Raw genomic sequence first — 26,003 nt, 5'->3', positions numbered from 1 at the left:
CATAGAGGCAAACATGACCAACAAAGGCTGTCTCCCCTCATGAGGCTTATATCCTAGTGGGAGAAGACAGACAAAGGTGACTAGCTCTGGATTGAGTAGCCTTTGGATCTGGATACTATAATTCTTTGTTAATAAAGCTCAAGAAGGTATTTTTCTTGGTTGCATTCCACTGTTGGTTCATATGGAGGTGATATGAAGCTAGAACTCCCCAACTCTTTAAGTAATTTTATGTTAATATGTGTAGATTTTAAAAATAGACTTAAATTTTAAAGGGCAAGTTTTAGATTCAGAGCAAAATTGAACAGAAAGTACAGAGAGTTCCTGTATACCCCCTGCTTCCGCATGCACAGCCTCCCCCACTAGCAGCATCCCTCACCAGAGCGGCATGTTTGTTGCAGTCAGTGACACATCGTTATTACCCGGTCCGTACTTTACATTAGCGTTCACTCTTGGTATTGTACAGTCTGTGGGTTTTGATGAAGGTATAATGACACATCCACCATTATAGTATCAGACAGAATAGTTTAGCTGCCCTAAAAATCCTCTGTGCTCTGCCTGTTCATCCCTCCCCATTAACCCAACCCCTGGCAACTGCTGATCTTTTTACTGCATAGTTGTGCCTTTCCCACAGTGTCATATATTGTAATCATACAGTACGTAGGCTTTTCAGATTGGCTTCATTCACTTTGTAATATGCACTTAAAGGTCTTCTATGTCTTTTCATGGCTTGATAGCTCATTTTTTTTAGCACTTAATTATAGTCAATTGTCTAGATGTTCTATGGTACATCCATTCACCTACTGAGGGACATCTTGGTTGCTTCCAAGTTTGGACTTGATTTTTTTTTAATCATAGCTTGCCCTCTTTTCATTTTGTTGATTTCCTCCTATCGTTATAACCTATTGAGATCTTGTATTTTAATTCTCTCATGCAATATCCTTAGAAGGTATGCTCATTAAATTCAGAGATGAAACGAAGTTGGTAGGAATGGCTGTATCAATTGAGTATTCTGGGAGGCAGTTCAGGTGTGACGCATGCTGGGGCTGGGAAGCAACATGGCGGCCAGTGGTACAGGTCTGGTCTGGTCTGGTTTGGATGCCAGATGAAGCCTGGGGAAGCCAGGAAATGGCCAAGGTAGTGGGATATTACCAGAAATAATGTAGCTTGCATCATAACTCCAGAAGACTCTGATTTTTAGAGCAAGAACATGATGGGGATTTAAGGGGCAAAATATTTAGGCTTAGAGAAAGCTGTTGAGAGCTGAACAGGTTATCAAGTCCTCCGGCCATGCAGACTGTATTTCATAGGAAGAGCTGAAGAGATAGAAACTAAGCAAGGAAACCATGGGCTCGTGTTGGGCACATCAGATAACAAACTTGGTTGTTAGTACAATTTAACCCAAGGTCCACATGCTGATTTGAGCCAATTTTAGTAACAACTGAAAAATCAGAGTGTGGTTGGGTCTCAATGAGTAGGACCAACCTCAGGGATCTGAAGTGGGCCAAGGAGAAGTAACACAGGCTTTAACAGTGCCTTTGGCCCTGTCATGGCTAGAAGTATTTGACTGAATACTTGACTACTTCCCTCAGGAGTCTTGTTTTCTCTCCCCTCAGCTGCAGGTGTACTCTCCCAGAGAATCCAAACAACCACACCTTACAGTACTGGAAGGACCACAACATCGTGACAGCGGAAGTCCACTGGGCTAACCTGACTGTCAGTGTAAGCCTGGGCATTGCCAGGTGGCTTCCTGTTGTGACCACCAGGCTTAAGGGGACCTTCCAGGTGGAAGTGGGGTAGCCCTTCTGTATGCTCTGGCATTGACAGATATAAAGCTTTTTTTTTTTTTAAGAAAGCTATCCTTACTGATTTTTCTTTCCCCTTCAAAATTCTCTTGTATATAAAGGGAAAGGAAGGTTGGCTCCCTCTTCTCTCCCACGTGCACTCTGCTTGCACTGAGGATGGGGGGATTGAAATCAGGTAGGGAAGTGGGGCAGATCCAGGGTTTGTGGGGCTTAAGGAACATTCACGTTTGAAAATCCTCTGTAATAAAAGTCCTCTTTGATAAAAAGAATGCAAATTGCTAGGGCCCTTCCAGAACCCTGTGTTGCTCGGGACAGTTCTGGTTTCATTTACAAAAGAGTCTTAGGACCGTAAGTAGTCACCCTACCTGCGCCACGACTGCATAGAGGTCACGGTGATGCTGCAGGCAGCCCGCGCGCCCCAGCAACCGTGGGATGGCAGTGATGTGGACTCAGGAGGCAGCAGCTGTTTACGCCCTTGTGCCTGCCTCTCCTCACCCAGAACGCTTGTTCCTCCAGGAGTGCCAGGAGATGCACGGGGAGTTCACGGGCTCCGCGTGCGGCCATCATGGACCCTATACTCCTGACGTGCTCTTTTGGTCCTGCATTCTCTTCTTCACCACCTTCATCCTCTCGAGCACCTTGAAGACGTTTAAGACAAGCCGCTATTTCCCAACCAGAGTAGGTAGCACGCTCTTGCACTTCTTTTGCGTTAGACTTCTCCTGTAACAGGACCCGTGCTTGGCTCCGGGCCGCCGGCTGCTGAGCAGATCGGCAGGTGCAGAGCTCCAGATGTCCCGATGAGCCTCGCTGGGGCCTTCTCTCCTTCCTGTTCCCAGCAGCCTCTCTCACAGAAGTGCAGTGTGGAGTGAGGGGTTAATACTTGAAACTTTTTGATTGAAAACTATCAGGGGAGTTTAAGGCGATAGGAGTGTTGCTAACAGCGATTAAGTCTCATTTCCAGAATGCTGGGACACGGAGCATGCACTAGCTGGAGCTGGCTCCCGAAGATAGTAAATTGGGATGATTGCTTGGGACGTGTAGGGGACCCCAGAATCTCCTCCCAGGCATGGCTCTTGTCATAGCTTATGAATCAGTGGTCCCGTTGACTGCCATGGTCAAAACGCTCCTGACTCGATTTGTGTGACGGTTTGAAGCCTCAACCACCTGTCCCTGACGCAGATGGCACTGGTTGTCTTGTGACTGGTTTTGGCGGGGCAGAACCAGAGGCCAAGTGGAGAGTGTCTCAGGGGGCCTCAGGGGAAGGACCTCGAGTCAGGAGGAAATGGTGGGTTTTCTGTCTGTGAGGCTTCAGTCTGGCACATTTGCAGAGCGGGATGTGTAAACGGGTCAAGGGCTCAGTTGGTTAGACATGTTCTGTGCACATGTTCACAACGAAAACACATCCTCAGACGTCAGTGAGCCTACACGGTGGTTAAGGGAGGCACTTATTAAATAAGCTCTGGGTCGTTTCTGGGCTGACAAATAGTTAACAAGCGGCAGTTGTGTACTGACTACTTGCCCGGGCCTGGGGTAGGTGCTACAGGGGAGGCAAAAGACGTTTAAAACCTGGTCTCTGCCATCAGATAGGAAGGGGAACCCCCTGAAACAACCAAGCCCATATGAGACAGGAGTAAATAGCTGGCTGCTGACCTGGGATGTAAGTGTCATCAGAGTTCAGGGGAGCCCTGGCCCCAGAAGGTCAGAGTGGGCTTCATGGTGGGGCAGCTACATGTCCAGGGAATGTACATAACATTCGGAGGAGAACTAACAAAACCAGGGGAGGGGAGCTGGAAACCTCAGGTTTCAAAGGAAAGCAAAGTCAGATTAAGGTGTTAGTGATGTTACGTGTGGCTAAGATATATTTGGCTCTGTCTCATTGCAAGTTCAGAATAAGGTGGGCCCTGGGCATTAGAGAGGCATCATATTTTGTTAAAACTATGCTAAACTATAAAGTGGGTTAGTCAGTCCTCTTAGAGGCAAATGGTGATAAGTGCTATGGAGAAAAATAGACTAGGAAAGGATTCCAGGACATGCCAGGATGGTGGGGGGGTGACCAGTTTTAAGTAGGAGCATCAGAGAAGATCCAATGGGGAAAGTGACATTGGAGTGAATGTAAAGGAGGTGAGGGAGCTACCCAGCGGGTTACTTAGAGGAAAAGAAGGTGAGGCATCGGGATGAGCAAGTCCAAAACCCTGGGGTGGGATCGAGTCTGGCAGGATTAAGAAACAACAGGGAGGCGGCTGGAGCAGAGTGAGTGACTGCAGTGGGGGGAGCATTGGGAGCTGGGTCAGAGCGGTGATGATGCCAGTGTATGTGGTCCTACAGGCCAAGGAGGCCTCTGCGTTTTTTAACTCTGTGAAATGAGGAGCCATTCGGGGTTTTGGTAGAGGACTGACATGATCTGACTTGTGTTTTAAATGATCACTCCAGCAGCTTTAAATAAGAAGAGAGGCAAGGTTAGGAGTTTGCTGCAATTACAAAGACTAAGGCTGCCGGTGCCTTTGATTTGGGTGGGAGCAGTTGGGGGGGCGGTGAGAAGGGCTGGGATTCTGGGCCTGCGCTGAAGGCAGATCCAGCAGGACTTGCAGATGGATTCAACATTAGTTCAGAGAGAGAAGAGGAGTCAGTGCTGCTGCGAGGTTCTTGGCTGGCACAGCTGGACCTTGCTGGTCCCAGGACATCTTATTCCAAGTTCCCAGGACTATTACCTAAATGCTGGGCCTTCATGCTGTAAACAAACTCTTCAGAGTTCGGAGTGGTTTCTGGTAGAATTTGTCAGAGGGTTCATTTGTCATAGCCACACTTTGGGGGTGTTAAATATGCTTGTATTTATTGGATGATAAAATCAAAGCATTCTTCTGAGGATTTTTGAGCCTTTTACAAAGCCAGATTCTTTTCTGTTCTATTTAACCTTTTGAGACACGTCTCCAATCCTTTCTCATGCCAGGTCCGCTCCATGGTGAGTGACTTTGCTGTTTTCCTCACTATCTTCACAATGGTGATTATCGACTTTTTGATTGGAGTCCCATCACCAAAGCTTCAAGTTCCCAGTGTATTCAAGGTAAACAGATCTCAAGGTACTTGGTGCCTTTACGTAGTTTCATAGAGTCTGGTCCCGAGTTCATTGCAAAGGCCTTTCCTTATCCTGAACATGAATTTTGCAGTCCTCTAAATGCGAACCGTGCTCCTCACGACTTACCGTTCAGAAAAGCAAACTCGTCAGACTTGGCTGAGTTCAAGTCAGAAAAGTCAGAGAACAGAAAACCTGATGTCATTGAATGAATGAAAAGTATTACTTATTTTCATAAATGCCATTTATTGTTTTCAATATGTGAAAATTTAAAACAATAGAATGTGCATATTTACATAAATACGTACCAAGACTATGGAAATGTGGGTCCCTGGAACAGGTTTGATTGACAGCACTTTCGTGAAGCATCAGCTGTGTGAGGGCGTCAGGAAGGATGAAGAGGCTCTTGCTCCTCCCCTCAAGGATCTTGTCCTGTGGGGAAGTGAGTTGACCAAGGAGCCTCATCCACAGCCTAGGGTCCCTCTGCCAGAGTAGCTGTGACATCTTTTCAACCCTAATTCATCGTTTGTATAGCTCTCTGTTATCTGTAACGTTTATCCAAAAGCCTACACAAAAAGTGAAATGACCAAAGCATGGGGGCTCCAACTCTATTTCAGTTTGGGGGCACTAACTGAGTAAACTGAGGAGACGGACAAGCTGAGCTCAGTTCCATAGATCCCTACAGGGCGCAGAGGAGAGCAAACCTGGGCATTCTCAGTGACCGGAGGAGAGTCAGGAAAGGAGAGGATGGGGGAGGCTGGGGCGGAGAAGGACGATGCGAACGTCGGCCGTTCACTCGTAAACACCCTGCACGATTGGCCTTCGTCTTCCCTCTCTCCCTCTCTCTCCTTGAAGTAGGCCTGGTTAAAAATATCTTTTTCCATATTGCTTGAAAATTTTTTATTTTATTTTGTTAAATTCACTGAAATGCCACCAGTCAGAAATTTATGGATTTAAAAACACCCTCTTTGAAAATATAATACCTCCAAGAATATATCATTCTCACCTTTGTGTGAAGGAACGCAATCAGCTTTTTCTTTTTACCTGCTTGAGGTCAACCCTGCAGGAGAAATGGATTTTGTGTAAAAATAAGTAATCTGGGAGCATTAAGCAGTCCTTGGAAAGGTTCCCTGATGGGTAGGCTTAAGATAGTCAGAAGGCACTGAATTTCTGGGACATCTGGGAAGAAGGCCTCTAGGAGGTGGGAGAGATGAGAAAGGAAATGGGAGAATGTCAAAGAAAATGTTGCTCATGGGCAGGCCTCGCTTTCAGGAAGCAGAGAAGAAGTTTTCTTCTATTTTCTCTTCTGTGCTACCCCACGTGGCCCCCAGTGGCCAAGACCCAGTCTGAAGGCTAGTACTATTGCTAGTGGGTTAATGTCGGTCAGGGGTTAGTAAGTTTTTGTGTTGACCTAACACTTTAACTACCACTTATTGTTATTGTTATGAAGGTAACATAGATTTTGTAAACATTCAGTACTTAACCCATTTATACTTTGGGACTTGGTGACGTTACTGAACAGTCTTTGACCCCTAGAGTCACAACCAATGGAACCAAATACTTTGGATGTAACAGTCTTTGCTTTGTTCATTGAGTTTTGGTAAATTTGGGGCCAATTTGTATCCCTGGCCTTTTATCCTCCATCACTACTTGCCAAACAAACTGCAATTTTCTTCCCCAGAGTACCTTGGGGATTTTTTGAGATCCCCTAGAGTTAGGTATGTTACAAACACCCAAATAAGGTTTATGAGCAGTGGTCTTACAGGAGCATTGGAGAGGGTCCTGGATCACACTAGCCCCCAAGTTCAGCAGTCTTGGGCTCCTCTCTTAAGTCTCTAGTGCCTGGACCCCTGTTTCACTGCTGATGGGAGGAGGTCCTTGGACCAATTTCCTGAGAGTCCATGTAACTGGCTCTTCTTTGCTGTAGACATTCATTATATGGCTTCTGGAGGGGAGCAGTGAGGAGCATAATCAGAGTTATTTATATTTGTCTTTGGAAGCCATTAAATTCTTTATTGACAACAGATTTTGTTGTTAATTATATTCCATTTGGGCAAATGTTGAGATAAGGTTTGGAGAGTAGGGGAAGGAAGAGAAGAATTAAGGAATATTCCATAAGAAGTTGATAATTGAGGACTGACTCTCTCAAAGGGGATTTAGAACAAGGTCATGGATTTTGTAAGAAATTGCTGTATTTCGTGCTTTAAAAAAAAAAGAATTCTCATTCAAGAATAAAAAGAAATGTGGTTACCATGATTCAGTTTTATATGTTTTACCCTAATGACTATAGTTAACTTCAGATACAAAAATAAAGCCTTGTTTTTTCCCTTTAGCCAACGAGGGATGATCGAGGGTGGATTATTAGCCCCATTGGCCCCAATCCCTGGTGGACTGTGATAGCTGCAATTATCCCAGCTCTCCTCTGCACTATCTTAATATTCATGGACCAGCAGATCACAGCTGTCATCATTAACAGGAAGGAGCACAAGCTCAAGGTAACAAGCAGCTCTAACCTAGAAGGACTAATTTCATTTTTTTAAATTTTAGGATAAGCCCCTTTAGACCAGGAACTGTAGAACCTGGAGAAAAGTAATCACGGAAGGAGCTCATTCAGGGTTTCCAGAGGTTTCTAATTCCTCCATTAATGACAAAGATTGGTTTGGAGATGAAACTAGGGTAGAACACGACGGTATGATGTGAAAAAGCTTAGACTCCATTACTCCCCTCCCAGTTCCGTGGGGGACGTTGCTGGGCAGAGCTCCTGGTGGTCCCTATAATAGAGCCACATGCTCTGGGTCATGCTTACCTTCCTGAGGTTCAGGTCAGGGCCTGGGCCACTGTTCTCTAGAGACAGATCTTCTCCCCTTGATGTCCATTACTGAGGTTTCCAGACTGAACCTTGAGCCCAAGGATCCTAGAAGGTAGAGTTGGTTCCAGTACATTTGTTAGTGGGAAGCTTCGTGCCTCATCTCTATTCCTTCCTTCCTTAGGGTAGGCAGCATCCAAATTGTGGAATTTGCAAGGAATCGTGGGTGTTTGTAGGAAGCTATTTATCTCCAACTCCTGTAGAGTCTACCATCCAGAATGGTCAAGATGTGGTTTGGTTACTCTGCCAAGAAAGGATGACTCTTTAAATATGTGAGACTCAGGGTGAGATCTGGGGGCACCTGAATAAAAAAAGGATATTGGCATGTGTAGAACAGGCTGAGGTTTCTCTCTTTCTTCTCTGTTCCCTCCAAACCAGGAGGGGCTGGAAGGCTCTTCTGGAATCCCTGGACGCCTTCCTCCTTATCCATACACTCCTTCTTGCTTTGGGCGTGAGACTGTTGGCTCATTGGCTCACTGTCCTGTGTTCCACTACAGCCAGCCCACTGAAACAGAGACTCTGTTTCCCCACAGAAAGGATGTGGCTACCACCTGGACCTGCTGATGGTGGCCATCATGCTGGGTGTTTGCTCTGTCATGGGCCTGCCCTGGTTTGTGGCTGCAACTGTCCTGTCCATCACACACGTGAACAGCCTCAAGCTGGAATCTGAGTGCTCTGCCCCTGGAGAACAGCCTAAATTCTTGGGTATCCGAGAACAGAGAGTGACAGGCCTTATGATCTTTGTACTGATGGGCTGCTCAGTCTTCATGACGGCTATATTAAAGGTAACCATTCATTCATTCATTAGGTAAATACTGAGTGCCTGATTTGTGCCAGGAATCCTGTTGGGTGCTGGGAATACAGTGGTAGGACAAACAGATACATATACAAATACCTGCCTTGAAAAAATTTATTCTAGTGGGATAAGACAGATTAGATGTAGTTAAGAAAGTGAGTTAAGAAAATAGACATAGTGATTACAGAATATGATTCATGATAGAAGGAAATACATAGTGCTCTCTGGTACTATAGAGAATTAAGGGGGTGTATTTTAGTCGGTATGGTTAGAAAAGCCCTCTCTAAGGAGATGGTCCTTAAGATGAGTTGGAGCCAGCCGTGCCATGGATAGTGGGAGACAGCATGGGGGCAAGGGAGAAAAGCAGTCTAGACAGGCCCCGAGGTGGGAAACAGTGACGTGTTCTAGGAGACGTCAGGGCCATGTGGCTCAAGGGTGTTAAGGCAAGAGCGCAGTGAGATGAGACTGAAGAGTGAGCAGAGGCCGGTCATGCAGGACCTTGTGGACACTGGCAAAGGTGACCTTTGAAGGGTTTTAACCAAAGAGGGACGTGATTCATTTAATATTTTGAAAAGATCTCTCTGGCTCATGTCTAGAGAATAAGGTGTTTAGGGCTGGGAAAAAATAGAGGCAGAAAGACCAATGAGTCTCTTACAGGTGAGCAGTGATGGCAGCTTGGATGAGGAAGTTGGTAGTAGGGATGCATAAGAGGTCTGGCTTCTGTATATCTTAGAGGAGGTCCAGAGGTCTTACTGGTTGACTGGGTAGGGAATGGGGTGAGGAAAATGGAAAAGATCAGAATGCTGGCTGGGTTTCTGACCTGACCGTCTATGTGGAGAGTGATGGTGTTTAAGATGGAGAAAGCTGCACGAAGGAGGAAGTGATTTTGTGAGGGGTGGGCTGTAGTCAGACTTGGGGTCATGTGTCCGAGAGGCATCTGAGTGAAGAGGCTGGAGGAGGGTTCTGAACTGAAAACAGGAATGTGGGAGTCAAGAGCACAGAGGTGGTACTGAAAGCCAGGGAAGCAGCTGAGATCACTCAGGGAGTAGGGCAGGTGTAAGAGAGAAGTAGGACCACAGAGGACAGCAGAGTCGAAGGACGAGCACGAAGGAGTTGGATAGAGGAGAGAGCAGCGAGAGTCAGAAGGAGCGGCCAGGGAGGGAGGCGGAGCCAGAAGGGTACGCTGTTAGGGAGGCTAAGCCAGGGGAGCGTTTCAAGGAGGAGGGGTTGGTTAGAAACCATCAGGAAAGACGAAGACTAAACCAAGGCTGTCAGGTTTGGCAACATGGTGGCCTAATGTGACTTGACAAGAACAGAGTCAGTGGAAAGATAGAGCAGAAGCCGGATTACAGGGGATGGCAGGGTAAACAGGTGGTGAGGAAGTAAAGGGAGTGTGGGCAGACAAGTCTTTCAAGAGGCTTTTCTGTAAAGTGGAACAGGAAAATGAACAGTGGCTGATGTGGGGTTAAAAGAGGATTTTTGGAAAGATGGAAGCTACCTTGAACATGAGAAAAAACATTTTGTAGGTGTAAGGCCTGCATCTGGGAAAAATGAAATAAAGAGGAAAGCTCTGTCACCAAGCCCCAGCCATTCTGGAGCACTTACCATCTCCCTTGCCTCCTTCCCCTCTTTTCGGTGAATCTTCAGTCACCTCAGCCTGCACTGCAAATGCACTTTAAGGGTGAGAATTGAGAGAGATTGGAAAGGATTCTGAATCATCTTCCTGGCCCCTTACTTTCCACACAATCTTGCCACCCCTCCTCATGACCCTTCCCCTTCCCTTCTCCATCCCCAGCCCTACCTCAACTCCCACCTCTGGTCTAGGTGCTATCTGGAGGAGCCCAAAGGGCGCTGCTCCTCCAGGAATGTCACCACAAAGGCATGGTGGTGGCCATCTCCTGGCCTTCCTTTCACTGTCACAGGAGGATTCTTTTAGGAAACCGTTCAATAATTCTGCAAACAAGGTTAGCACCAAATTGAGATGTCTGCTCACTCCCGAGCTGGAACAATGTAAAATCCAATGGCAATTTTCTAGTTTAAAGAAAAATTACGTTTGGGAATTTTCTTTAGCCCTGGAATAAATGCAAGCTGAGTTTAGTCTTTGCAACGAGACTATCCTTGCCCTGATTCCATACACCTCATTTCTCCACCTCGTGGAGCTGCTCTGAAAATGATCTAAATTGATGTAATGGGATAAGCATGTGTATTCACATGCAATATAATAATGTTGATATTTCTCCCCAAATCATTCCCTCTTTGATAAGGCATCTCCCTACTCCTGCCCTCAGGTCTCTTTTTAGTAAGAAAGGAAACATTTTTAGTCCTTGTTAAAATATACCAACTCTCTGAGGAGATGATTATGCAATTACAAAAGATTTAAAAGGTATCAGTTCTGTAAAAAGGTGTGTGTGTGTGTGCGCGCTCGCGTGCGCGCACGTGTATGCAGAGGCGCGCACACATGTCTGCCCATTTCCATAGAGGAGGAAGAGCCAGATGGGGATAAGATGTGAAGCCTGTGATTTAACCAGGACTGGATTACACTTATGTGTAATCATTTCATTTCAGAACAAAATGATTTTTATCATTGTCAGCTTCTGTTTTTGCTTCTACTTCTAAATCATGTAAAAGCAGCAGAAACTAGTGCAATGTTTATGCAGTGAATTTGTGATTTTGCTTCCTTCCTAGATACTTGAGAGTTTATATCATCTTGAGTGTGCTGTGATACCACATTTAATTCCTGGTCTTTCTGCCCCTTTGTCTCCAGTTTATCCCGATGCCAGTGCTCTATGGCGTTTTCCTCTACATGGGAGTTTCTTCGCTGCAGGGGATTCAGGTATTGCGTGGTTCAGCCAGGCAGTGTCTCCTCACCGTGAGCTCATTTGTCCTGGCCTGGGAGGGACAGCTTCCCGAGGGAAGTACCAACCAGCTCTTGAGAAACCACTTCCTAGTCTTGCTGGTTAAGCTATTTTAGACATTTCTCTGAACATTGGGCAGAACACAGTCATTTTGGCATGAAGGTACAGAGACTTCCAGGGTGGCCTGGCTTAATGTCATGGTTCCAGTTATTCATTAATTACTCAACAGACAATTATCAGGCATGTATTAAACACTAGATGCTTCATTAGGTGCTGATAAACTTAGATCCGAAAGGTTGGTCAAGAACCAAGCTGGCTTCCACACCTGATGGCACTAGTTTCAGTGTCAGGCCAAAGTGCTGAAGCAGGGGCGGTTAACTGGGGGTTCACTGGTGAAGAGAGTGGGGAGTAGTGGCAGCTGCTCCAGGTGAGCAGATGTTACGTCTTGTCATACTTCCCTTTTCCCATCTGTCAACTCATTCCTCTGAGGCCTTTTTTTAAAAAAAATTATTTATTTATTTGGTGGGGGTGGTAATTAGGCTTATTCATTTATTTTAATGGAGGTACTGGGCATTGAACCCAGGACCTCGTGCATGCTAAGCACACACTCTACCGCTGAGCTATACCCTCCCCTCCCTGAGGCCTTTGAACAGAGAAAATCAGGAGCTTGTCACTGGTAACTTGGCTACCCCGATATGATCACTTAGCTGCTGCTTCTACTGGTGGCTGGTTACTTTTTGTTTTTATGGAATATCTAGTAGTCATTTTTGTACACTGAATTCTAATGTGACTTTGGGCAGTTTATTTAATCTCTCTGGGTCTCTATTTTCCTTTTTATAATATAAAAAGAAAGTCATATTTTCTATATCCAGGATGTTATGAGGTTTCATTTATCTTTTTACAATAAATAATGAAACGCTCCAAATTCCTCTAAGAACAAATAAGAGATTTGATCTTTTAAGCAGAAAGATGCTATTGGCTTATTCTGTTTTCAACACTGCCTGAGAAAGGTCTCTCTCAGGAGCCCCAGTGTGGGATAGGAGAAAGAAATCTGAGCCTAGAATTAGAAAAGATGGATTCAAATTTTGACTCTGTCACTTACCAATCCAGGCCACATTCCTTGTTCTGTGACTCAGTTTCCACTTCTGTCCAGTGGAGACAGTATCACCCACCTTTCGGAGCAGCAGATGATGTAAGAGACATGAATGAGCCTAACAAGGCTTCTGACCCAGAGAAGCCCCCTGAAAATAAATGGCAATTCCCTCCCTTCAGTTCTTTGATCGCCTGAAGCTGTTTGGGATGCCTGCAAAGCACCAGCCGGATTTCATCTACCTTCGGCACGTGCCGCTGCGCAAAGTGCATCTCTTCACCCTCATCCAGCTCACCTGCCTTGTCCTGCTCTGGGTCATCAAGGCATCTCCAGCCGCCATCGTCTTCCCAATGATGGTGAGTTTAAAAAGGTATCAGTAGTTTTTAAAATAGGGATAAAATATATATAGCATAAAACTTACCATCACTGTTTTTAAGTGTACGATTCAGTGGCATTAAGTACATTCATGTTGTTGTTACAACCATCACCACCATCCATCTCCAGAGCTTTCTTCATCTTGCAAAACTGGAATTCTGTGTCCATGAAACAGTACTTCCCCATTTTCCCCTCGCCTCAGCCCCTGGCAACTACCATTCTAATTTCTGTCTCTATGAATTTGACTCCTCTGGGGACTTATTGGAGTGGAATCCCAGTGTTTGTCCTTTGGGGACTGACTTACTTCACTTAGCGTAATGTCTTCAAGGTTAATCTATGCTGGAGCATGGTGGGTTGTTTTGGATAACAGACGTCCTAATGAGTGTGAGTTGGTATCTCATTGTGGTTTTAATTTGGTTTTGATTTCCCTAATGAAGTTGAGCATCTTTTCATGTGCTTATTGGCTATTTGTAAATCTTCTTTCAAGAAATGTCTATTCGAGTCCTTTTCCAATTTTAAAATAAAGTGGTTTGTGTTGAGTTTTAGGAGTTTTCTTTGTATTTCTGGATATTAGTCTTTTATTGATGATGAGTTTTTCTTTTTCGGTTGGTCTTTGGAGGAGCAGCATTATTTTGGGGACCTTGAAGTGTGGATGCATGTGTGTAGTAGTTTGCCCTGTTTATTTATTTATTTGATGTTTAGTTGATAACAATGTTGTGTTAGTTACTGGTGTACAGCATAGTGTTTCAATTATATATGTTTAATATATACATATATATGCTCTTTTTCATATTCTTTTTCATTCTAGGTTATTACAAGATAGTGAATGTAGTGCCATGTTTATTTTTCAGGCTACCAGTCTGCCTGCCTGTCTGTATTTCTTTCTCTCTGTCTCTTTCTTTCATGACTGTGGCATGGAGAGGATTCATCATGTTTGTGATAATTTGCATATTACCTCAAAGCAATATGGTTCCAATTTAGAATTTATTGCAATCAAAAGTGTCTACAGTGGTGGAAATGCACTGTTTTTGGCCACTGGGAGAGATGAAGAGGTTGGTCTAGCACTGATGAGCAACTGGAACCATCATTACCTCTTTAACTAAAGCAAGGGCTTTGGAAAGGAGATTGGGAAAGCTGAACGGGGTGGTGCCACAGGTGACAAGCTGTTTCCAAAAATGAGGATGATGGTGAAATTCTTGCCACCTGACCACATCTCTGTTTCATCTTCTCTTGATGCCTTCCTCTCTCTGGCTCACTCTGTGTCATGAGGATGCTGAAAACTCAGTGGGCTGTTTGGAAGTTAGCCAAAGGGTGGGCCTCAAGAGGAAAAAGGCCACGAGGGTGTTGTTTAGATACTTTTGAACTCTCTTACTCAAGGGTGAGGGAACTAGGGTGTTCTTTTCCCCTAGTCTCCTAGATCTACACCTTCCTGATGAGTTTCTTGATTTTGTCAGAATACATGTAGGGTTCTGCATTTGGATGTTATGTTCAGGGGCTGAGTGTTTGGTTAAAGAAATAGCAAATTCCTGGCAACTCCTAGAAGGGACATTATCAATTTTGGATTTGTTGGGAAAGTGGTCATTGAAATTAAGGAGAAATGTGGTGGAATTTATTGTCTGATTTACCTCATTCCTTGTCCAGTCAGATTTAGCTGTAACACTAGTCAATCCAGGCAAGTTGTTCTGGGTTACTATTGGTTCTCCTTTGGGTGAAATGGCCCTTAAGGGGAAAAAGTGGAGCAGGTGAGAATCCTGGTCATTTCTGTTGCGGAAATTAACTGTCAGGTTTCAGGCAAGTCACTTTCTCTCCCTGGGGCTGTTGCCTCATATATAAAATGAGTGTCAAGCCAGGCCAGAGGGCAGAGACAAAAACCACTCAAGGTCCAAAGGATTTCTCTTTTCAGTGAGGGAATTACATTAGTTCAGTTAGGGAATTAATAAGTTGTAGGATTGTTATGATGATAGTTAAATAAAATATTGTCTATAAGACACTTAGTATCTGGTACAAAGAGAGCCTCAATAAAAGGCAACTATTATGATTATTATGAGTTTGATTTTGCTTGAAATGTCCTTCCTATTCTGCTGCAAAAATAAGACTTTGCTTTAACACCAGGAAGGAAATGAGCCCCTTTAATTCACTTTCTTTTTTTTTCTTTAGGTTTTGGCCTTGGTCTTTGTCAGGAAAGTCATGGATCTCTGTTTCTCTAAGCGAGAGCTGAGCTGGTTAGATGATCTCATGCCTGAAAGCAAAAAGAAGAAGTTGGACGATGCCAAAAAGAAGGCCAAGGAGGAAGAGGTCATAGTTCTTGCACCAACTGTACACTCTGGGGCAGCCTCAAATTACAGAACATAGGAAAGGCCACATGAAAAGTCAGCATGGCTGGAGTCCCAAGGGTTATATTTAGGAGCTGGGAGGATTACTCCAAAGATACTCTCAGCCCATGTCTGTCCTTCATTTTCAGACTTGATAACCAGTTGTTTTTCCCTCTGTCTGCACTCTATACTCATCAGGTTCACACTTCGAATATGAACATAGAATCTGCTCTTATTATCAGATCTAATAGTTCATGTTCTCCCTGAAGGCCTGATTTGACAAGTATACAAACCCTATTGTTTTCTGAGAGTATTTGTTAGGTACCTAATTGCGGATGGTGCTGTGATTCACACAGAGAACGTGCGCTGGCCTTTCTGTCCTGCCCCATTTCCCTCAGTGCTTGCGGTCTGCCATTCACACAGCGGACCCTCAGTCAGTGGCCCTACATGCAAAGAATGGGTGTGTGGCAAAATGAGAATACCAGATTGAGAAATGGGTGAGCCTGAAAGTGTTTCCAGATCCAGTTAGTGCCTGAAACAGTGTCCTTTGAAATTCATTTTAAAGGGTTTTTCCCCTAAAATCTTGAACTTTAAAAATCTTGTATTTTTTCTTGCTTTATTGAGATATAATTGACATACATTGTGTAAGTTTAAGGTGCACCACACAGTGATTTGATACATGTATATACTGTGAAATGATTACCACAGTAGGGTTAGTTAACACATCTGTCCCCTCACACGTAGTCCCATTTGTGTATGTGTGTGGTCGGAACTTTAAAAATCTAACCTTTTAGTGACTTTCAAATATCCAGAACGGTATTGTTAACCGTGGTCACCATGCTGTGCCTTCCATCCCCAGTACTCATTCATCTTGTTGACCACCTTCACCCATGCACACCCCCTACCCCTGGCAACCACCACCCTGTTCTCTGTGACTATGAGTTCAGTTGATTTAGATTCTCTATGTAAGTGAGATTATACAGTATTTGTCTTTCTCCATCTGACTTTTTTCACTTAGCATAACGCCCTCAGTTTTCATTCATGTTGTTGCAAATGTCAAGATTTTCTTCTTTGATGGCTAAATAATATTCCAGTGTGTGTGTGTAATTTATTATGGAACATTTCAAACATATGCAAAGGTAGAAGGAACGGTCAGCAGTCATACTCCCCCAACTGCCTTATAATTATTTTTAACCATCTGTTTGAATCAGGATCTAAATAAGGTCCAGATATTGCAATTGGTCAATATGTTTCTCAAATCTGTTTAGGGGTTCCCCTTCTGTCTTTTTTTCTTTTTGTTGGAGTAACTGGGTCTTTGACTTATAGGGTTTCCTACCATTTAGGTTTTACTAAATATGTCCTTTTGTATCATTGAAAATGTTCTTCTGTCCTCTATATTTCCAGTAAATTGGTAGTTGTATCTAAAAGTTTATTCAGATTTGGATTCTTTTAAAAAAATTATTATCCCATAGGTACAGATATTGGATTGTCTCTTTTGTGTGTGTGCTGAGTCAAATCTATAAAAGAAAATAATTACAGTCTCTTATAATAAATGTGAGAGAAAATCAGGTAGAAATTACAGTGATTGAAAAATGGGCTGGTGTAGACTATTGCTTTCACTTGGTTCAAGATAAAATAATGTCTCCTTTTCTTCCAGGAGGCTGAGAAAATGTTAGAAATTGGGGGAGACAAGTTCCCCTTAGAGAGCAGGAAGTTACTAAGCAGTCCTGGAAAGAACAACAGTTTCAGGTAAAACTCCCCAATCATTAAGATGTTGACTCTTTTGGTTATTCTGTTAACGTTCTGGCTTCGTGCGGTGCAGGGGGTGGTGTTACAGATGCAGCTGCTGGTATAAAGAGCTGAACATTCAGCCTCCCGATTCCAGCCTGTGGAAACACCTCTTCCTTTCCTGGTTTGCTGAGGGCCTGCTGTGCGCCAGGCACTGTCCCAGGTGCTGGGAGTCAGGGAGGACGGAGGCAAGGGAGCCCGTGTACCCAGCGCCGTCTCCGTGCTACAAGGTTTACCACGTGATCTCATTTAACCTGCACAACAACTCTGTGATAGAAGTCTTACAATCCACTCCTGTACAGTGAGGAAACTGGGTCTTGGAGGGTTTTAGGTAATTTGCCCAAGGTCTCAGTGTTTCTGAGTAGAAAGTTTAAGGTTCAAACCCTAGTCTTTATATTTCTCAAACCAGTGCTCCCTCTGCCTTTCTCTGCCACCTTCCAAAGATGAACAGGATGATACAGTCCTTGTTTCTCAGCCTGGTGGGCATGAAATTACCATGCTTATGTAAGCCTTCCAGGCTGGGCAGAGACAGCCCCTTCCAGCTTGGCTCAAGGCACCTACAGTCCCAGGAGCCAAGGGGGAACTGAACTGGTTTTCCCCAGATTCCTTACTTCTGCCAGTGATCTTAGCCCTTTGGTCAGTTAAACCTGTTGCTCACCACAAATCACAGGAAGCTAAATCGGTCCATTTGTGGTCTCATTCCGGCCTTTTGTTTCCACTTTGGAAGAGGAACATGTAAGCTGAAAGAAGCCCAGGGATGGGGAGGGGACAAAAGAGGAAGAGAGAGGGGATCTGGGTCACCTTGATCCTGGATAATTTACTGCTGAATTATTGAATTGATTGTGGTTTATCCTGAGGGGGAGGTGAGGAAAGTCTTTTCTTTGGTTATTTGTTTGTTTATGACAGCTAAAATAACACATATTTAAAGTGTGCAACATTATATATACAAGTAATTATTGCAGTTAAACTAATAACATATCCATCACCTACTATACTTACCATCCTTTTTTATGTATAGTGAGAATACTTGAGATCACTTTCTTAACAGATTTCAAGTGTACAATACATTACTATTAACTATAGTCACCATGCTGTACATTAAGTCTTCAGAACTTATAACTGAAAGCTTGTACCCTTTGATCAATATCTCTGCTTTCCCCCCAGCCACATTCTACTTTCTATTACTATGAGTTTAACTTTTTTGAAACTGACCCCAAAGAAATGGAATCTTTAGTCCTTAATAAACTTTCCACATGTTGTTATGGAAGGAGCCATAAGCTTTGCCTTCTCTGGCGACAAAGTAGGGGCAATGTTCCTTCTCTAGCAGATGTCGCCTCCTCTCTTGGCCTTGTAGAAGGAGACAGTCTGGCATGTCGGAAACTCCAGAGTACTTGGGCTTGAGGTTACCAAGGATCGGATTCAAGGTCTCGATTCTCCACTTACTGACGTTTGACCTTGGACGAGCTCTTAACCCTACAAGCTTTGGTTTCTATACCTTCAAAATGAGGATGTTAATAATCTCTGGTGCCGTGATATTAAGATAATATATTGTAACAGTCCTCTGTAAACTACAAGTGGAAAAGATTTGGTCACCTAATTGAGAAAATGAACAAAGAGGGCTTAGCACTGTGCCTGGCGCACAGCGAGTGCTCTGTAAGTTGTAGCTCCTGATGCTCCACTGCTGGCATCATAGCGCTACCACCAGCATCCTCACAGGGGCCCTTCAAAGGAGAACAGAGTCATGGGTCAGGGCTGGCTGCTACCCACACCCCAGCCTGGGCTTCAGTACTACCTCGCAGACCCCCCTACCTCTCAGCATCCCAACCATCTGGTTCCTGGTGCTCCTGAGAGCTGAGAGACAAGCTCCCTCAGACCTCATCTTTTCCCTTCTGGTGGGTAGTTCTCATTATAGACTGAGATGTGTATCATATTTGTTTGTCTGACATTTACTGTCCTAAGCCTTGATTTCAGATGTGACCCCTCTGAGATTAATATATCTGATGAGATGCCTAAAACCACGGTCTGGAAAGCTCTCAGTATGAATTCGGGAAACACAAAGGAAAAGAGGTAAAGAGAATTATAATTGCTGGTATTTATTTATTTATAGCTTTTAAAAATAGCAATCATGGTGAAAGTAAAATATATTTTAGTTGTAAAATTGAATATGTTTATTAAATACCACATTTAGGACTGCTGCTAACCCCACAAGAATAGCTCTAAGCCTCAGAAAAGTAAAAATGTTTTCTAACTATTTGAGCAGATACAGTGTTTTGAGCTGCACATTTACACAGGCCCAAAGTCAGGATGGAATTATTTGGGGATGTAAATTTGCTTTATCTATTTTGTTCCTGTAATCCTCTTTCTAGTTCCCATTTCAAAATCTGTAGAGCATCTCTCTGGTTGCTGCAACCACACAAACTGGAAAATCCTTAGAATATTCAGATGTTATTAATACTGATACAGACTTTAACCTCTTTAACTTGTTCCATAATGGGAATTGTTATCAAGTAAAGATTTTGAAATATTAAATTGTAACTGTTTTCTTATTTTGGAAATTAAATTTTGAATATCATTTGTCAGTCACATAGATCAATTTTAATCTGGTTAATGAAGAAAATGGAAATACTTGAGACATTTTTACCTGCATTGAGGTAGGCTGTGCACCCAAATTACATGAAAAATTTGGTCCAAACACAAAGTCATCAGATAACTGAAGGCAAAATCTTAGGTCTTATTAAAAGCAACTTTTCTAGTTTAAAATAAAAAAGCAGTAGGCTAGGTTGGGAGACCTGGCCTAGTTATTAATTCCATGTGTAATCTGGCAGACCACTGTTTCTGGCACTCAGTTTATTCAGCTGTGAAATGGGAGTAATAATTACTAACCACCTCACTCATAAGGCTGCTCTGAGGAGAAGCTGATGTGTTTCAAAAAGTCACAGCCACCAGTGGGTAGTAGTGGTGGGTTATTTCTTCATCGAATGGGTTAAGATAAATCTGTGCTGAGTGTGAGTGAAATATAGAATCTTGTTGCCTTCAGAGGAAAATCCAGGCAGCTGTCGAAACGTATAACGCACATGGTTATTTTTAGTTGAGAACTAGTTTACTTGTAAATGAACTTAAAATATAGCCAGATCCAAATTGTGGTGACATCTTCAAAGTATTGTGTTAAAAAGCAGGAATGAATCATGTGTTCCCTTTTTGTCTAATTGTAACACTTTTATTCAGTCTCTTCAACTAAAAGTCTTTGCTGGGATGGAGGATTTGGGCCATGAGGTGCCTCAGGGAAGTTCTGGTTACAGAGAAGATGGCGAGTCCCTCAGAGAAGAAGCGCGCCTAAGTCTGGCCCTGTCCTTGGTCCTGTCCAAGCCATGCCGAGCATTCAGTTGTTCGTGGTGTGCCTCGGGGGCCTCGCCTGGAGTGAGCGTGGAAGCAGAAGACCACTCCCTGGTACTTCTCCTCTTCCTCCTCTTTCTCTTCAGAGCTGCCATCATTGAAGACCTAGCTTCCCATTTTCCAGACATTTTCTCTGAAACCCTCTGCTGGCCTGCTGAGCCATATGTATCCATTCCGCCACTGAGGATTTCTTCAATGAGCTTCCACTTCCTAAAGGACGGAGTGGGGGATTGGGAAGAGAGCAGAGAGAAAAGGAGAGCCTCTCCAGCCCCATAGTGACTGCAGGCTCCCGGGCAGCCCTGGGCCTGGGTTTGGCTGCCTACTCTGGGGGATGCTGGTCAGCCCCAGAGGCTGTCAGGAGGGTCTGCTCTTAGGTGGGCCAGCACCCTGGGCACTGGCAGTGCCCACCTACATAGCCAGAAGATGCTTCTGATCCGGGTATATCTTCTTCACTCCTTAGCAGCAGCCTGCACAACTCAGCGAGCACCTTCGATGATGAAAGGGCCAAGGGCAACATTGGAGTTGCTTAGCTTGGACAGGAAAAGGCTCCAGGGAAAATCAATAATGATGAGTGAGGATGAGCAGCTCCTCTTGGTTTCGCTGATAGAGTAATAGAACGTATCAATTGCTACAGAAGGAATTAGTTTAGACACCAGGAAGGACTTCCTACATAGCCTGAAGATTTGTCATAGTGTCTGCTTTCTAGATACCTGGGAAAGGTTTGATTCTAGTTGTTGGTGAGTAGAAAGGGATGTAAGGTGTTTTTATTGGCCATGTTGTGGAAACACCATGTCTGGCTGCTGTCTCTAGAGGACACATTCTGATTCCATTCCTGGAGAGACCCAAGTGCTTACATAATGTCTCCTTAGCTGCCTTAGTAGCAAACCATCATCAACTCAACGGACCAAACCACCTTCACCATCATGAATTTTTTTGCTGACAAATGCCCTGACTTTCAGGTGTAAAAAGCCACACTGGGAGATGAACTTTAAGTGGTGAAATTAGTTTTGGTATTTAGTTTAAAACTGTATTTATAGTTTCTGTCTTCTCTTCTCTGTTGCAATGAATACCAAGGGTTTGGGCTCCATCATGTATAGACTTTCCCTTCCTTTGTACACAGAATGTGATTAACAAGTGTGTCCATACCCAGGGAATCTGATCATATCAGTTTCTATCCCAGAAAGTATTTGTACAGTGCTACCATCCCCTGGTGTGCCCCCCATTCATAGGTGAAGAGTTGGCTACATAACATTATTGAATTTTGCATTCCTGAGACTCTGAAAATGTATTAGTGTATTCTAGTCTCACTCTAAGAATCTTTGGTATTGAAGGAATCCTGCATTTCTTTCATATTTCCCTATCTCTTAAAGCCACAATTATTTTAGTTTACAGATGATTTTCAAAATATTTAACAACTAGTACTGGATGGACACCAACCACTCCGAACGGATACCTGCTGTAAACAAGCAGTACGTGTGGCACTAGTGCCTACTGGCTGAATGTCACTCTGCTTTCAAATATTAAAATGATACCCCTTTGGACTGTGGGTATGGTTCCTGCTTGTCTGGTTTCCGCTCACAAGGCGGTTTTAGGGACAGCCTCTTCTTCCGTTCACATGGTGCAGACAGGAACAGGCATGCTTCTTGAACTATATGGGCATTAAAATCTTTGTGAGCCAAAGCTTCACATTTTATCACCTTAGGATAAATGTAATCATTGTACCCATTTACCTACCTAATTTAGAAAAATCAAAAGGCAGCCTGTCAATGGGAAAAGCTTTCTTGCCAACTCTTCCGGCCCTCTGTGGCTGCTTCCTTCAGCTTACCTCTTTTTCATCTTCTCTGTTCCCTGAGAACATCCCCCCATCCTTCCACCGTCTTGCCCCTCGCACCTCTCCCTGCCACCTCTGTGTAGGGAGGGTGGCGACTGCTTCACCTGTTCCCCTAGCCTCAGCATGGCTGTGAGAAATGTAACAGGGAAGAATCCATCATTCTGCAAATCTAGGTGACAGCGTCACTCAGAAACATCTCTCTTCTGATACACTGACGTCTTGTGATGCCCTGTGCTGCCAGCTTCTTGAGCGTGGGGAGCCTGTCTTTGTTAACCCTGTGGAGTGCACTTCCCAAGCCAAACCCTCCCAGGTTACTGCGCCTGAGGAATGTTAGCTACTTTGGAAGGCTCTGCCAGGCTTTTTAGGTTCTTAGGTTTTCCTCAAACAATAGCTCACCTCCTTTGTGCTGCATCTCGGTGGTAGGAATCATTCCCCATCCTTCCTCTTTTGTCTTTCCCAAGTTCCACCCAACACTCAACCCTAGTCCTAGCTACTTCCCTGCTCAGGTCTGTGGCTGGTGACTATCGGTGGCTGAGTCAAGCTAGGTGGCATTTAGGGTATGAAACTGGGAGTTGTGGTGACACAGCAGCCACGTGTGTGAATGTGTGTACGTGTGCATGTGTGTTTACTGAGATCTCAGGAGATTTCATTTCATTAAACAGCCTCGTGCACCTAAGCTGTGGGGACATCAAAAGAATATGGTCCATCTCCCATCTAGGGCTTCCCTTCTCTATTCTGATGGAATAACTTGAGGGCAAATACAGGAAGATTAGTTTTAGGAAAAAGTATATAAGTTCAACATTAAGGAGAAACTGGTTTGGGGTAGAAAGCAAGGCATGTAGTTAGGTAATTTCCGGGCACAGGCTCGCTTGGTCCAGAGAAGTAGTCTACCTCTTGTGACAAGGGGAGATTTCGGGAGTAGTTTGAGCATTGGCAGGCCAATGCCCTGGTAGGCTGATAGTGTAGAGGTAGGAAGGGAGGGAGACCAGGGATTTACGACAGTCATGGTGAGTCGAATCTTGGGTCAAAGGGAAGAGCTGTCATTGCTAAGCTGGTGGGTTACTTCCTAGCCCATGACTTAGGGAAGGGTTAGTCTAGAGAGAAGGTGAAGATTAGCAAATAAACGTTGTGAAATTGCCAAATATGTGTGGTTGCATAAAGTGCAGGCTAGCTCTTTGTAGCTATATATGATTTCAAACTGCTGGTGATGGGGTTATCAGGACCTCTGGTCTTTCCTGCACTCAGCTCCTATTCCCATCTCCTTGTTCACAGAACTTTGCCTTTGGGGTAGAGAGGTAGGGAACCATATATTTTCAAAAGATGTTATAAGTAGTTGCTATCTCTAGTTCTCTGGGATGTGACTGGCTTTTAAATTAGTCATAAATGTTTGATAAAAATCTGATTTATGCTAAGTCTTAGGTTGACATCTCAGGCTATGACAACTGTGACCTTCAAGAGGTCTGTGCTTTGGGGAATCTGTGGTTTCTGGTCATGCAAAAAAGACAGTTGCCAGTTCTACTTTATCTCCTACATACTCAATGTTCTAGACATTCCTCTTAGTAGAGGAATCAGTAATTCTCCCTGTATCTTCTCTGTCAATTTCAGTGTCCATGTTCAGAGTCTCTGCATTTTCCTGAAGTGTAGGAGAAGGCTTGCCCCCAGGGCCCCCGGCTTTCACTTTAACTAGCATCAGAAATACTATCCCATATGTTCTCTATGCTACTTCATCAGCTTCTCAAAATGTCTTCATTTGCAGGAGAATTAGCACCTCCTCCAAGGACTCTTAAGCAATCTTCGCTAGTTCATTCCTACATTTTCCTCTGACTTCTCAGGTTCCCAAGCCCATCCTGGCAGGACATTCAACACACATTGGATGTTCTCAGCCTTCTTGACTTTCTTTTAGTTGTACTTGTCAGGCCCCCTCTGTAAGGCAGAAATCCTTCCTGCTGGCCCTGACTGCCCAAATGCTACATCATCTGAGTTCTGCCCCCTTTTACTGACTCAGCTTTTCCAAACCTCTCTCCCCTCCTTTCTGCCTTTTCCTCCATCTTTCAAGTTCTCCTTGGAGGGAAGAAGGTCTTGGTCAGAGGTCCTAATAACCACCACCAGTTGAGGGTGGCGAGAGAGGTGGGGAGGCTGGACAGTTCTGTGGGCTTTTCCAAAAGGGGACTTCATAGTTATTGGCCTTATTTAGGATGAGGGATTAAGGAGTCTCAAGGCCTCGGGCTCATCCATATTTCAGTGTAAACAGGAAAAAAAAAAAAAAACAAAAAACCTCCAAAACCCAAATAGAAGGGTTTTTTCTACCAGATGCATTCTTTATGATTCTTGGTTCCCTTGGGGTCTTATATTAATTTCAGAGAATGGATAGTTGGCTCCATTCACATTTCTTTTCCAGAAAGGAGGCTAATTTTCATAACCAAAGGAGGTGTGAACTTAACTATATCATTGCTTGAAGCTTGAAAAGAGGAAAGGAGTGTTATGTGAATCTTCTCAATAGGAAAATTCAGAAAGTGGAATGATTTACCCGAAGGCATAATTCTTTTAGGAGATTCTGTGCTCAAAGGAAGTGGAAGAGTTTCTGATCCTTCTGAATAGAAACGGAAGAGCATTTTCTTAAACCTAACCCACTTTCAGCACTGGAGAATACAGAATTTTGCTTCTAGCTGATGGTATTAGTATTTCTGAGAGACAGAGTGCGCCCACCCACAGCCCCTTTTGGAGCCCAGCAGAAATCAGCAGAGCTTGGGTTCTCTTAGCAGGTTCGCAGTTGACTCCAACATACAGGTTTCTCACACGTGCAATAACGTTGGAAACGGAAGTTCCAAACTGAATGTGCAATTACTCCTTTTGCAAAAGAGGCCAAAATCCTCCCAACTCCTCTCTCCCATATTTACTCCTCCAAGATGATAAGCCTCCCTCTCGTTTATCTGTGTCTGTCTGTCCGGTTGCTTTGATACGGCTGCCCTCCGAAGCAAACGGTGTCAGGTGGAGAGCGGAGCAACCTTCCCACGGAAGGGGACAGCTTGAGGTGCTGGTACATTTCCCTCGTTTTCTGTGTTCTTCTTTCTAGTACGTCTCATGTAGAGATAGAGATATTTTTGTTTTAGAGATTCCAAAGTATATATTTTTAGTGTAAGAAATGTACCCTCTCCACACTCCACCGTGTACATAGAACCGAGAACAGATGTGTCGTTGTGATAGTCCCCTAGCGATCTGCGGTAGGAATAGGACCCCCTCCCTCACCACCAAGTCTCACAGTCTGTGTCTGGGAACCAGGCGAGGTGGCGGTGTCGCTTCTGCCTGCCCAGACCTTGCTGTGCTCAATGGGTGAAAAATAAAATCTGTGTAACTGTTCATACCTGTGGTGTTCTTTAAGCTCGAAACACGGCGCTAAGCCAAGGTGACTATCTTCCAAACTTGAGAAGGTGAGTTATGAAGATGGGGAGAGAGGAGTGTGGGGTCTGCTGAGCGTGTCTGAAGAGGAGCATGTGCACGTCCTTGGTGCAGACCCTGCACAGTCCCTGGGCAGAGCCACGGAAGCAGGCTGGAGGGCCCTTTCTTTGGGGACTGCTTAGACTGTTTGGGTGGGGGGACATGATAACGTGAAAAGAAAGACCCTTTTGGAGATATAACAAGGCTGATGAGACCAATTGCTAGTATTTAAGGACTCTCCACTGCCTAGAAATCCAGATTTTAAAAATCGGCTGTCACTCCCGATTTTTTTAGTTTTGGGGAGGTGGGGGGTTCTCCATTTCTCTTCCTCTCAAATGCAGTTGTTGCAAGAATGGAGAAGAGGGGAGCAATGGAGGAAGAGTAGAGAGG

At 44.2% G+C, this 26,003-nt stretch overlaps 1 protein-coding gene across 4 annotated transcripts in view; it reads left to right on the top strand.

Annotated features, from left to right (window-relative positions):
- The window catches only part of SLC4A8 (solute carrier family 4 member 8), a 68,782-nt gene extending 43,247 nt beyond the window's left edge, over positions 1–25,535 (top strand). For all 4 annotated transcript variants that reach the window (XM_006202992.4, XM_015238130.3, XM_072972780.1 and 1 more), the window contains exons 15-25: positions 1,614–1,719; positions 2,319–2,480; positions 4,750–4,863; positions 7,206–7,367; positions 8,272–8,523; positions 11,299–11,367; positions 12,662–12,835; positions 15,012–15,149; positions 16,824–16,915; positions 18,926–19,021; positions 20,180–25,535. In XM_006202992.4, coding sequence (XP_006203054.2) covers positions 1,614–1,719; positions 2,319–2,480; positions 4,750–4,863; positions 7,206–7,367; positions 8,272–8,523; positions 11,299–11,367; positions 12,662–12,835; positions 15,012–15,149; positions 16,824–16,915; positions 18,926–19,021; positions 20,180–20,192 — 1,378 coding nt within the window. In that variant the 3' untranslated portion in view covers positions 20,193–25,535. The remainder of the gene's footprint in view (positions 1–1,613; positions 1,720–2,318; positions 2,481–4,749; positions 4,864–7,205; positions 7,368–8,271; positions 8,524–11,298; positions 11,368–12,661; positions 12,836–15,011; positions 15,150–16,823; positions 16,916–18,925; positions 19,022–20,179) is intronic.
- The last annotated feature ends 468 nt before the right edge of the window (positions 25,536–26,003 follow it).

The sequence above is a fragment of the Vicugna pacos genome, chromosome 12 (assembly GCF_048564905.1).
Source record: "Vicugna pacos chromosome 12, VicPac4, whole genome shotgun sequence".
In the NCBI taxonomy this organism is placed as follows: domain Eukaryota; kingdom Metazoa; phylum Chordata; class Mammalia; order Artiodactyla; family Camelidae; genus Vicugna; species Vicugna pacos.
This window is presented reverse-complemented; position numbering and strand designations above follow the sequence as displayed.